This window comes from Stegostoma tigrinum, chromosome 30, assembly GCF_030684315.1.
Source record: "Stegostoma tigrinum isolate sSteTig4 chromosome 30, sSteTig4.hap1, whole genome shotgun sequence".
Taxonomy (NCBI): domain Eukaryota; kingdom Metazoa; phylum Chordata; class Chondrichthyes; order Orectolobiformes; family Stegostomatidae; genus Stegostoma; species Stegostoma tigrinum.
In genome coordinates this window covers 34,929,969-34,944,384 of record NC_081383.1, presented here as the reverse complement: position 1 = coordinate 34,944,384, position 14,416 = coordinate 34,929,969, and the positions used below count along the sequence as shown (strand labels likewise).

Below are 14,416 nucleotides of genomic sequence, written 5' to 3'. Positions count from 1 at the left end.
GTCTGCACCGACCATCCAAAGAGCATTCCTGCTATCCCCTTAACCCAATATTTACCATGGTTAACATATCTATCCTGCATGTCCCTGAACTCTATGGGCAATTTACTCTGGCTAATCCAATTAGCTTGCATATCCCTGTAAAGGCCTGTTTCCACACTGTCAGGATTCTATGATTCTGGGCGTCCAGCGGAAACCCGGGCAGACACGGGGAGAACGTGCAAACTCCACGCGGACAGTCACCCGAGGCTGGAATTGAACCTAAGACCCTGCTGCTGTGAGGCTGCAGTGCTCACCACTGAGCCACCATGTCACCCAATCAGCATATCAGAGCTGACCGCTCAGTTTCCCAGCCTATCATAGATTTCAATTGTGGTGTCCTGGTTTTCTAATAGCCACTGGTCTACATGAGGCTGGCAGCTTCTGGTTCCTAGGAATCATCAGTCGAGGTGTGCTTTCCTGCAGGGCTCAGGCAGAGGCCTGTTTTATCAATGGTTTGCCTTCCATTGACGGGAAGGTAGATTTCTCTTTCCCTGTCTTCTCCTTCTCATGGAGATGAGAGAATTTTCAGAGAGAAGGGTTCATAAAGTCATAAGGTCATCAAGGTTTAACAGCACGAGAAAAAATCCTGGTTACCAAGTCAAGGAAATCAGCCACTTCACAGCCCGTGCACATCAAGCAGGGAGGTCATCAGGGCCCTTAAGTGGCGGCACGGTGGCTCAGTGGTTAGCCCTGCAGCCTCACAGCGCCAGGGACCTGGGTTCGATTCCAGCCTCGGGCGACTGTCTGTGTGGAGTTTGTACATTCTCCCCGTGTCTGCGTGGGTTTCCTCCGGGTGCTCCGGTTCCCTTCCACACTCCAAAGATGTGCAGGTTAGGTGGAGTGGCTGTGCTAAATTGCCCATAGTCTCCAGGGATGTGTAGATTAGGTGGGTTATAGGGGGATGGGCCTGGGTGGGATGCTCCGAGGTAAGGTGTGGACTTGTTGGGCTGAAGGGCCTGCTTCCACGCTGTAGGGATTCTAAGTGGTCATTAATTGAACACTTAAGGGCAGTAACTGCTGACGAATCAAGAAAGTCTCCTGTAGATTGCATTGTCCAGCACTTCTTGGCTACATGGTGAGAAAGGGTGAGTATCTATTCCTACCCAAAAGTGCTAGCACCAAGGGTGCACTGTGTTCCTGGGGAAGACTAGATAAGAGTCTTTATTTAGTGCACATTGTGTGAGCCAGGCACAAAGTGAGTTTGTTTGGAGATATTTCTTCTGCTCGAACCCAAACACTTTGCACACCTCTGAAAGTAAAATCTGTTTAAAACCAGGGCAATCAACAGGAATTACAGAATTTCTTTAACAACATATTCCTTGACACATTTAAGAACAATCTGCTGCTTTATTAAAGATGAGATAATGGGAACTGCAGATGCTGGAGAATCCAAGATAACAAAATGTGAGGCTGGATGAACACAGCAGGCCAAGCAGCATCTCAGGAGCACAAAAGCTGACGTTTCGGGCCTAGACCCTTATTATTATGCTGCTTTATTATTGCAGCTGAAAATGGGCTTATCACAAAAAACATAGCTAGTTAGAGTCTAGTCCACCACCTGTAAGCAATCTGATTATAAATAACTAAAAATGAGCTCACAAAACCATACTCAGAAGTTTGGCTAATTATATCGGTGCATAGCAGTCAGTTTCTTAGAAATTAAAATGATGGATTTAAAAGCTTTTAAAATTTGCTAATTAGTGCCCTTGCAGCTATTAAAGAGCTTAATTTTAAGAGCCTCTGAAGGTATGTAAATGGACACCATCATTAGGAGGTTGCCATGGTGATCAGTTTGATCTATGACCAGCTTTGCAGTCGGGGTTATTCTTTAGAGAAATTTGTTTTTATAACGAGTGCGAAAGGTTTTTGGAAATCTGATTTGAGCTGGATGTTGTTTGTACTTGTGGCAACTTATGGTGCTTTCGACAAACTGCAAATCTAAAAGCATAGGTCCTTTCTCCTAATGAGGTATAAACCGAAAGCTCAGGTTTCTAACTGTTGCAGCGTGGATCCTCGAGGTTTCTTCACATGACCCCCTGCTTCAAAGTTCTCTGTCTCCACCACTGGCCCATCCTCTGAGCACATTGACTTTTATTGTATTGGAAAGGAAAATGGAGCCCCTAGCTTGGGCAAGGATTGCAAAACCCACTCACTAAAAAAGTTAAAATTGGGGCTAGTGCTTTGTTACCCTGGCATTTTCAGCTTGATATGCATGAAACAACATCTTCTTCCATCTGAGATAACGGGAACTACAGATGCTGGAGAATCCAAGATAACAAAGTGTGGGGCTGGATGACCACAGCAGGCCAAGCAGCGTCTTTGGAGCCTAGACCCTTCAAGGCCCGAAACGTCAGCTTTTGTGCTCCTAAGATGCTGCTTGGCCTGCTGTGTTCATCCAGCCCCACACTTTGTTATCTTCTTCCATCTCCTAGATTTTGACAAAAGCAGAAATCGCGGGTAAAGCTCAGCAGGCCTGGCAGCATCTGAGGAAGGGTCACTTGATTACTCGCCATAGATGCTGCCCAGGCATGCTGAGCTTTTCCAGGAATTTCTGTCCTTGTTTCTGATTTACAGTGTCCGCAGTTCATATGGTTTTTGTTTTCCAGGTGGGACGCTCTTCGGAGGGTCAGTGTGGACTCGATGGGCCAAATGGCTTGCTTTCACACGGTAGGGATTCTAAATGGGAGTCCACTTATTGTTTAAATTAGAAAATGTGATAAACTGCTTGATAAGTGTTCTTTCTAATTAGGAGCAAATGAGAGGAGATGGATGAGAATGTCTCATAATGGTGATAAGGATGCAAAGTTAAGAAGCATGAATATTGCTTTCTCTTTGTTGCTGCACCACAAGATTCTGGGTAACATCCACACCTTTTCCTGCCATGTTTACAGGGGAGGGCTGCTTTTAACTCCATGGCAATGGTAAATATACAAGGGGGGAGCTGCATTCTACTAAATAGCTAATCAGGCTCACAGTCGAAGCCCAACACGAATGGAGTTAGGAAGAGATATGACACCAATTAAGGTGCCACAATCAGCATTTTATCTCTCTAAGCTTGAAGTGGGGAAGAGAACAAGCAGGAACTTGCTCCTCATGGAAATGCAGATGTGTTAAAACACATTGTGATTTTCTCCATGGAGAAAACAGCCTGCTAACACTGACTGTCCAGGCTCACGCGAACAGAAGAACCAATTTGAATGAGGTACCAGGTGTTGGCCAGAGGCTGTAAACCTGCATCCCAGCAGCAATCAGCATCTTCATATGAGGAGGGAGGGCTGAAGAAAACAGCCTTGCACTTAATAACAGAGAGAAGGTGTTAGAATGATTAATCTCTGCACTTCCCTACATACCTGCTCTGAGGGATGTTGTCTGCTCCAGTGAGTGTAGAAACTCCAGGAGGAAGGAAGCATGAAGCAAGGGATGAGCACTGCACATCACTGTCTTGTTTGCACTGCCTTATTCATGAATGGGGTTTAGCAGACTACGGTAAACTGTGTGGTGAATGACTTTGGAACTAGCTGCAAAGGGCAACCTTGAAAATGCTTTTTATGCATATCACCAAGTGCTGTCATATATCAACAGCAACACATAGGGTCGTAACACCATCCAGGGAATAGATAACCCCATAATGCAGCTCAATGGGCTCTTAGGAAGCTGAAATGTTCACATAGAGAAACATATTCATAATTAATGCTGTTTAAAATAATATTGAAGCCACAATATTTTAAAAGCCTTGGAATGCCTTCTCAATTTCCAAAGCAAATTTGGTAAGGTACCACACGTTAGACCACTCAATAAGATAGGACCCAGTGATATTGGTGGTAGTATTTTAGCACGGACAGAGGATTGGCTAACCAATAGGAAACGGAGTGTTGGGGCAAGTGTAGCATTGTCAGGATGGCAACCAGTAACTAATGAAGTGTCACAGGGATTAATGCTGGAGCCACAATTATTTACAGTACACATTAACAACATGGATGAGGGAAGTGAACATACTGTAGTCAAATTTAAGGATGACACAAAAATAGCTCAGAGGGCTAGTGGTGAGGCTGACACAAAGAGCCTGTGGAGGGCTTTCGACAGGTTAAGTGAGTGGGCAAGACCTCGGCAGTTGCAATTTAATATAGGAAACTGTGAGGTTATTCATTTTCGCAGGTAGAAAGAAGAATATTTAAATGGACAAAAACTGTGGAAAGTGAGAGAACAAAGGCATTTTGGGGTTCTTATGAATTAATCAGAAAAGTGGCAAGAAGAACAGAGGGGCTGAATATTATTTAAAATTTAAGAAGTCTTTAAAAAGTATGAAAGAAAGCTGTTGTACAGAGTGATTTGGGTGTGCTTGTACAAGAATCACAACAGCAGGTAACAGGGAAGGCAAATGGAATATAAGAAAATTACAGCACAGGAACAGGCCCTTCGGCCCTCCAAGCCTGCGCCGATCAAGATCCTCTGGCTAACCTGTCATCTATTTTCTAACGGTCTGTGTCCATTTGCTCCCTGCCTATCCATGTACCTGTCCAAATTTATCTTAAAAGATGCTAACGTGTCTGCATCTACCACCTCCGCTGGCAACACGTTCCAGGCACCCACCATCCTGTGTAAAGAACTTCCCTCGCATATCTCCCTTAAACTTTCTTCCTCTCACTTTGAACTTATGACCCCTAGTAATTGAGTCCCCCACTCTGGGAAAAAGCTTTTTGCTATCCACCCTGTCTATACCCCTCATGATTTTGTAGACCTCAATCAGGTCCCCCGTCAATCTCCGTCTTTCTAATGAAAATAATCCTAATCTATTCAACCTCACTTCATAGCTAGCACCCTCCATACCTGGCAACATCCTGGTGAACCTCCTCTGCACCATCTCCAAAGCATCCACATCCTTTTGGTAATGTGGCGACCAGAACTGTACACAGTACTCCAAATGTGGCCGAACTAAAGTCCTATACAACTGCAACATGACCTACCAACTCTTGTACTCAATACCCCAGCCAATGAAGGAAAGCATGCCATATGCCTTCTTGACCACCCTACTGACCTGCGTTGTCACCTTCAGGGAACAATGGACCTGAACACCCAGATCTCTCTGTTCATCAATTTTCCCTAGGACTTTTCCATTTACTGTATAGTTCGCCCTTGAATTTGCTCTTCCAAAATGCATCACCTCGCATTTGCCCGGATTGAACTCCATCTGCCGTTTATCTGCCCAACTCTCCAGTCTATCTATATTCTGCTGTAATTTCTGACAGTCCCCTTCACTATCAGCTACTCCACCAATCTTAGTGTCATCAGCAAACTTGGTAATCAGACCACCTACACCTTCCTCCGGATCATTTACATATATCACAAACAACAGTGGTCCCAGCACAGATCCCTGTGGAACACCACTGGTTACAAGTCTCCAATTTGAGAAATTCCCTTCTACTACTACCACCTGTCTCCTGTTGCCCAGCCAGTTTTTATCCATCTAGCTAGCACACCCTGGACCCCATGTGACTTCACTTTCTCCATCAGCCTGCCATGGGGAACCTTATCAAACGCCTTACTGAAGTCCATGTATATGACATCTACAGCCTTTCCCTCATCAATCAACTTTGTCACGTTCTCAAAGAATTCTATTATGTTGGTAAGACATGACCTTCCTTGTACAAAACCATGTTGCCTATCACTGATAAGCCCATTTCCTTCCAAATGGGAATAGATCCTATCCCTCAGTATCTTCTCCAGTAGCTTCCCTACTACTGACGTCAGGCTCACCTTTATTTCAAAGGGAATGATGCACAAAAGTAGGGAGGTCTTATATAAGATCATACAAGGCACTAGTTAGACCATTCCTAGAATACTATGAACAGTTTTTGTCCCTTATCAAAGTGAAAGTAAACTGACATTTGAGCCAGTCCAAAAATAGCTCACCCTGGGTATGGAGGGATTTTGATCTAAGGAGGGATTGAGTAGTTTGGAGTTTAGAAGAATGAGAAGCAACCTTATTGAAACAAATATGATTTTTAGGGCGGCTTTACTGGTAGATGCAGAGAGGCTGTTTCCCCTTCTGGGAGAGGACCAGAAGGCATCATCTGACGATAAGGAGTTGCCCATTTAAGACAGATGGTGAAGAATTTCTTCTGTCAGAGAGGTAATGAATCTGGGGAATTCTTTACCACAGAGGGCTGTTGGGACTGTGTCGTTAAGTATATCCAAGGGATGGACATATTTTTAAGCAGCCAGGGAATTAAGTATAAAATGTACATCCAAAAAGGAACGCAAACTGAATATACCACAAGCCTGCTGAATCAATTGGGGAAAGGAAGGTGTTACGATGTATGAGATTATCCATCTCATACATCTGATCGATGTAATCTGATCGATGGGCACATAGGAGATTTATTAACAGTTTCACTTACTTCTGCAGTTGTGGCTTATGTACAGCAGACCAGCATCAAACTTGGTTGCTGCTGTGTTGAATTGTTTTGTCTTCCTTGCCAACATTCTTCTGACTGTGGAAGCCGTGATTGCTTGCTGGCAGATGGTTGTATGGGCATGGCACTGTCCTCCTGCATGCGTGCGAGGTCAGTTTGGCCAGACAGTGACAGTCTGCAGGCTACTTACAATGGGAGACATCACTGCCAGAGCTGACCCTAAAAATGTTAACCGCATGAGCGTGACTGTCTAGTTGGAATCCCTGAAACAGTATCGGGGAGGGAACCTTGGACGATAGACCTTCTCCTGAAATCAGGGTGCTGAAACCAGTTTCAGTGCTTAATCAACAAAATCAACTTTCCCCTTTTGGGAATCTATTCGAATGTGAGACCAGTGCTTTTCAAAAGCCATATGTTTAGACGGAGGGAAATAGATGAATGAGGTCAAAGGGCTGCAGGATTCAAAGCTTACACAGGTCAGAGGATGAGCCTGTAGAATTAGTCTGCATTATGGAAAAAAAGCAATCAACACATTTTTCAGTCAATCCTCTCTCCTTCCCCTGAGTGCTAGACGCGAGGATGTGTTTCTGCTGAGCTGATAAATTTCCAATAGCTGGGCACAAATGGAGTGCCAGCCTACTTACCTGAACTTGATGGAGGACTGAAAAACCTTGGACACCGCATGGGAGAGGGTCTCTCTCACCTCCTCCTGCTCTGTGTTGAAATCAAACACTCCACTCAGCATCTAAACAGATATACCCAGGGGGCATAGATTTAAGGGAATGGGCAGAAGGTTTAGTGGGGATGTGAGGACATTTTTTTTTCACTTAGATTGTCTTGGGAATATGGAATTCACTCACTGTGAGGGTGATGGAAGCAGAACTCTCATAACACTGAAGATGTACTTTGATGTGCAATGCCAAGACATAAAAGGCTATGGGACAAGTGCTAGAAAATGGGATTAGAATGGTTGGCCAGTGAGAATCAACATAGAATCCCTACAGTGTGGAAACAGGCCATTTGGTCCATCGAGTCCACGCATATATGGGGAGACTGTGCAAACTCCGCATAAGCATTCACCTGAGGTCAGAATCGAACCCAGCTCCCTGTGAGGCAGCAATGCTAACCACTGGATCACCGTGCTGCCAGTTGTTTGTCACCAGGACAGACTCAATGGGCTGAAGGGCCTTTTCCTGTGCTGGAGGCCACTATGAATCTATGACAGACCACGTTAGGGCAATAGCTTTCTTTACCGAAGGGGCAACAGTGAACTAGATTGACTTTTAATGCCAATTTCATGGGCATCACATTATTGATATTAACTCTTTGTTCCAAATATATTTAATTACTTGAATATAAGTTCCTTAGATACTGTGGTGGGGTTTGAACCTATGTCTCACAATCATTAATCTAGGCCTCTGAAATAGCAGCCCAAAAACACACCCACAATGCTACCTTATATCCCTATGAATTACTTAATGATTCGATATCCACAATGGCTATATATAACAGCTCTTCAGTCACAGAGAATATTAAACAGAAACAAAACCCTCCAGGGTGTCCAACGCCTGCTCCACTGAACAAAGCAGTAGTGCATCGATTAAATCAAATGCTCACTGACCCCTGTCTACTGGTGTCATGATACAAGTGTAGTGATGGACATGAAGCTTGACCAATCTTCTTATCAGACAGGAGTCATGGCAGTGAGCTGCCAATCAGCCTGGGACGTGTGGGGCTCACCAGGAATCGGAATATGCCCATTAGTAACCCTTTCTGAACAGGTTGGGTTTTGGAGATGATACAAGATACCACAAAGTGGGTATTTTGCAGCAGAGTTCATACTCAAAGAGTCACACAGCACAGAAACAGACCCTTCGGTCCAGCCAGTCCATGCCGAACATCATTCTAAACTAATCTAGTACCACCAGCCTGCTCATGGCCCGTATTCCCCCAAACCTTTCCTTTTCATGTACTTATCCAAATGTCTTTTAAACGTTGTAATTGTACCCACATCCACCAATTTCTCAAAAAGTTCATTCCACACACAAACCACTCTCTGTGTAAAAAATTTGCCCGTTATGTCTTTTTTAAATCTCTCTCCTCTTACCTTAAAAATGTGCCCCCTAGTCTTCAAATCCCTCTTCCTAGTGAAAAGACAACTAACATTAACACATCTACACCTCTCATTATTTCATAAACTTCGGTCAGGTTGCCCCACCACACTTGTAAAACGTTGCCAGCACATGACATGATAATGAAGGTCTGTATGCTTCTATTCCGCATTACTAATATGAATAATGTCAAATTATACATTTACATTAAAAAAACCTAGTGTGTTGCAATCGCTTATAGTAAATTTCCCCAATCCAAATACATAGAGGATCCCACCCCTCTACACACAACTTGCAATCTCTATGAAGCTTGATAAACGCCAAAAGTGAAATAACTGCACAGAGGCTGGCATCCCATCACCAATTCACCCATTATATTCACGTGCAGAGTACATGGACTCTGACCAATCAGCTCAGAGCCAGTCCCTCAAGTGAGGATACTCTGTGACACTTCTGTTTCTATCTGTCAGCCAGGACTCCCTGATTGGCCCGGGTTAACAGCCCCATTCAGGGATCTCATACCCAATGCAATCCACCTAGCCAACCTTGTTTCAATCACTACACATAGTCAGTCCACTTTTAACATTAACTTGAGTTCTGTGTTCACAGTTCAGATAAAGGCATGAAGCTACTATTGCTATGGTATAAATGCAAACTGTAATCAAATGTTATTGTTAGATTGAGGTCGGTGAAGAAATTCTTTAGGTTAAGGTAATAAGGGATATGGAACAAAATGGGTCAGTGAAGTTGAGATACAGCATCATGAACAGAAGGGCTGAAAGGTCATCTCCTGTTGCTGCTACATGTTGACATGGGATTGCAATGTGCTGACAGATCATCAGGCTGCTGTTGCTGACTTTGAGTTGCCAAATAGCTGTATGCACATACTCCATCCACCGCCCCCCAACAACCCCCCAACTTCACCTCACCACTTCATTCATCACAATGGCAATCAAATATTCTGAGCTCAGGACACTAATAACAACATGACAACAGCGGACACTCGCATTCAACTCACTGCTTTGAGTGAAAGGAAGGTGGACCCCGGCTGTGGTGTCCAACTGTTTGCCTGACCCTATTTTATGCAGCTTTATGTCTCAGTTAATGACTCCTGTCTCTGTTCAATCTGGTACTGACTTTGAAATGTGTCAAGGATGGTAACGGACAGGCTGGCAGATCAGATCAGCGTGAACCCAAACTTCCACAGTCCTTTTAAGCTTCAACAGCACAGCAAGCTGACCTTGAAATAATCATTTTATTCCCAATTCCCCAAAAATATGGCTCTTTAACTCATTTATTTATAAGCATTATAAATGCAATTAAGAGTAACACAATGAACATTTAGCAAACATGTTGTGAATTAATACATAAAAAGCATATGGTAATTTAAGTATATATTTCACAGTTTTAGATTCATTTCATGTGATCCTACAACAGTTTGGGTTTACCTCAGACACCTACTGTTTAATATTTTACTGACAGTTGACATTGCTGATAGTAATGACTGAATGTGAGGTGCAGAAACAAATTTTTACCTCGTAGAACGGTGAGCTTAGCAGTCACAGTTACGTCGTCAAGCGTGTTGGTTGCTTGGCACTCATAGACAGCCTCATCCCGAGGGGTCCTCAAGGGCTGGATCCTCAAGACTGCTCCAGCACCATCATCAAACTCAATTACCTAAACAAGTTAAAGAGGACACAGGAATTACAGAGGAGAAACTGGCCAATAACCCATCACCCCTTCCTCATCGGGCTACAGCTGGGTTCCTGTGAGATCTCAGTTCTCACTTATTGAAGATGGATTACTCCACCAAGTCTGAAGTGCCTGTGGTGGCTTCTAGGCTATGCTCACTATTAAGTGCAGTTTTGATCCAGATTAAAGTTTGCGCTAAGTTTACTCATAATGTCTGGAAGAGAAAGACTAGAAGTTACGCCTTAGACCAAACAGAAACCAAAATTAAAATTACTGTCAAACTAATGTACTGAGAGTCACCAACACCTCAGTGGCAAAGGGCAACAGACTAACAAAACTGCACATTCCCTTCACTCTCAAAGCACATTTTGATGTTTTTCTTTCCTCGATTTTTTTTCACTTATGTGGAAACAAGCCAACACAAATCTCCTCTGCACTTCTAATAATAGGCACCTCATTAACATCAAGTCAGGCCTACAACAATAGGCTGTTGTCATGGGAGCCATCCCAGGGACTCTCAACCATACAGACTCAGTGTTGGCTCTCAGCGAACCCCAAGTTGATTTCTCAGAGAGTTGTTGACACACCTGGGATACCTTCCCACTGGTGAAGCCAACGGAATGATCAAGCATTTGAGAAGATCAGGTTCAAGGATGTGAAAAATTAACACACTTCAAAGAGACAGAAATATTTTTGGATCTATGTTTTTGGGCTTATACAGAACATGGTGAAACATTATAAAGACCAAATGCATCCTTTAAATTTTGTTCTATGTTAAGGAATTACAAGTGAACCGATGTCTGAAAACTCTGTGGCAGGATGAGTTGAGTTAATTGACAGCAATGAAAACACTAGTCGCCTGGCTCTCAATTGTTTAGGTCCAAGATCTGGAATTCCCTCCCACCTGGCAACCTTATTTTCCTCCTTTCTTAACCTCTTACCTTCTTGACAAATTGTTTGATTATCTGCCACAATAATTATTTTGTGATTGGGTGCCATTGCCTTGTTTAGAGTACTCCTGTGTTCTATCAAGCAGCTGCTATGTTAAAGGAGCTATATGGATGAAGTAGCTATGCTATTAAGATTCTGTCCTGAATATCAAATGCTGGTGTCTAGATCTCAGGTTAGTTATCTTCAGCACATGATGAATAATGGAAGACATTATTAATTGGATACAGATGCAAATCTGCTTCTTGATAATCGGTTTATTTACAGAATGCAACATTACATTTGTGTGGCTGCTATTGACAATCTAAGCATCCTAGTCGCCTCTCTTTATAAGTTCTCTAGGTACTTCAAACAATACCCTTCACTGCATACCTTAACAATGTAATTAACACAACCACTAATAGGCTGTCTAATTAAATGAATTTGAAACTCAGTCCTTGAGCTGAAAGATTATGTCTTGCCATCGTTTTTCATTGCTTCAAATCCAGATTGACAGGATCAACCACTAAACGGAACAAAAAATATACCTCAAAACGCTGGGAGCTCACTCGCTTTCCTTTTTTATTCCATGTAACTCGAGGCTTGGGGGATCCAGTCGCCTGACAGACAAATGACGCCACTCCTCCTGAAACACCAATCTGGTCACTGGGAACTTTAATGAACCTTGGAGGAGCTGCAGGGAAAGAAAAGGAAACAGTATCAGCAACTGGAAAAATCTATTCCATCAAAAGGAATGGGTCCTAAAAGAACAGTGATTTTAGATCCACACTTCTCATACAGTAAAATTAATGGAGGAAACTCCGACCATTATACAGAAGGGATGCCTAGAACATGACCCAAGAGAACTCCCATATATTACATAGCAGATTCCCAGCACTCTCCCTACATTTTTAAGAAGCAGCTGATTACTACTGTAGATAGTAACATTTTACTCCAGATTTATGTACTTTATATGGTCATGCAAACGCTGCCCATCAATATTGATTTTTAGTCTAAAAGTATCACCATTATTCATATAACTCATGTAAAGATCATCTCTGGGATAAAATCATACTGAAGCTTTGGGGCACTCTCACATGGCAGCTGGACAGCTGGTTACAGTTCCATGTTATCTCTTCTAGTGAGGGCCCACAGAACTATTCACCAATCAGCCTGTGGTGAAGCCTCCAGCACGCCTGACCCTGCAATCACGACCCCATCCAGTGACTAGCAACTCTTACACTCAACAGCGCCATGGAAAAAGCTTGTGGCTGCTGGTGGAAGACCAACCCCAGAATGGCTAGATCATGGAGGACATGGCGGGGGTAGGGGTTTTAATCGGTAGCGATGGGCCAAGGCCTTTCTGTGGTTCTTAAGTGGTCACTTAAGGACCTTAATTGGTGCAGGGGTGGGCAGGGCTTACCATGCATGAGCCTTTCTCTCTAGAACCTAATAATGGTAGAGATGGGAGAATGGAGGTTTGGGTATGCTGCCACCCCACCTAACTGAATACTTTCTCATCCAACCCCCTCACCACCTCTGGAAGCAGAATATTCTTCCTGCCAGTTTCTCAGGGATCAAATCCCAAAATTTCCAAACCAAAGTATCATCCTGGAGATGTTAATGAATGAATTTGACTGTAAATGTATACAATTCATAATGTAACGAAAATAGTTAATCTTAGTGAATTGATATGAATTCTTTAGAGTCCACTGGTATCTACTTTTCCATTGTGATCCTTTTCTTTTGGATTTCCCTCAAATTCAAATAAAACATGTCTATCAATCCCTCACAAACATTACCCACGCAAAAGTCAAACCCCTAACATTAGTTGAAAAAGCTCTTCAATATTTGAGGTTTACAGACGAATCAACTACAGCTGAATTCCCCAACTGCAATGCTCAGATCTGAATCAGAGTCTGCCACTGAGTTGGCTGGGCCAGTGGATTATTGGAACCATCACACAAACACTCTCTTACCATACCTGCTGATCAGGAACTGATAAAGAGTTCCTGGGCCATGGGCAACAGAAAGAATCAGGAGCATCAACAGCTCTCCCTGATTCACAGAGTCATACAGAACAGAAAATGACTCTTCGGCTCAACCAGTTCATGCCGACCATAATCCCAAACTAAACGTCTCACCTGCCTGCGCTTGGCCCATATCCCTCCAAACATTCCTTAGTCACGTGCTTGTCTAAAATGTCTTTTAAATGTTTTTAATGTACCCGCATCCACCACTTCCTCTGGAGTTTGATTCCACACATGACCCACTCTCTGTGGCCTTCAATGGTTAAGAAAACCTGCCCATTTTGCCAAACCCCTCTCTGGCAGTAAATTTGAAATGTTGAAATAGTTCAGTCCATCAGCAATACATTTTTGCATTACAGTCACTATTACTCGTAGTCCCATCCACGGGTTGAACGAACCTATGCATTAACGTGTCCCGAAGATAGTCAGAAGGAATGCATTGGAAGCACAGTGAAGATTGAAGCGGACAGTGTCATGTTTGTTAACTTAGGACAAATGACAAAAGAAGATGGCACTGATGGCACAACATCGTGGGCTGAAGGGCCTGTTCTGTGCTGTACTGTTCTATGTTCTATGTTCTATGATGCAAAAATTGGAAGAAGGAAAGAGATGGCCAGAAGTCATTTTGTGGAGATGAAGGATGTGTTAACAAGACAGTTCAAGCATGTAACAAGGCCAAACAAAAAGTTATAAGATGCTACTTTCTAATCATTCTCCAGTCTGCCTCAGAAATGTGAACAATAAGTAAAGATCTGTGGTAGAAAAAAACATGTAAGACATATGTTCTTTTACACACCATAAAGACAAATGAAGACTTGCTTGAAACCATGATAGCAAAAAGAGCACTTAAAAAAAAGACAGAGATGAAAATGAGACTATTTCAGCCATTTCATCAGACCTAAAAGGATACCACATGGTCTCTGCTCAAAGGTAAAGTGGAGGTCAGCAAAAACAGAGCTTGACCCAGGCAGTTCTGAAGGATAGCACGGTGGCTTAATTGTTAACACTGCTACCTCACAGCACCAGGAACCCAGGTTCAACTCCAGCCTCTGGTGATGCTCTCTGTGGAGTTTGCACGTTCTCCCTGTGTCTGTATGAGTTTCCTCCAGATCTCCAGTTTCTACCTACAGTCCAAAGAGGTGCAAGTTAGATGGACTGGCCATGCTAAATTGTCCATAGTATGGGGGTTAAGACCATAAGACCA

General features: G+C 43.2%; 1 protein-coding gene across 1 annotated transcript in view; it reads right to left on the bottom strand.

Annotated features, from left to right (window-relative positions):
* Positions 1-14,416, bottom strand: part of LOC125465764 (receptor-type tyrosine-protein phosphatase delta-like) — a 472,774-nt gene that overhangs the window by 283,380 nt on the left and 174,978 nt on the right. Inside the window, exons 3-4 of the mRNA XM_048559575.2 lie at positions 11,731-11,876; positions 10,099-10,240 (exon numbers count right to left, since the gene is read on the bottom strand). Of these exons, the coding sequence (XP_048415532.1) occupies positions 10,099-10,240; positions 11,731-11,876 (288 nt within the window). The remainder of the gene's footprint in view (positions 1-10,098; positions 10,241-11,730; positions 11,877-14,416) is intronic.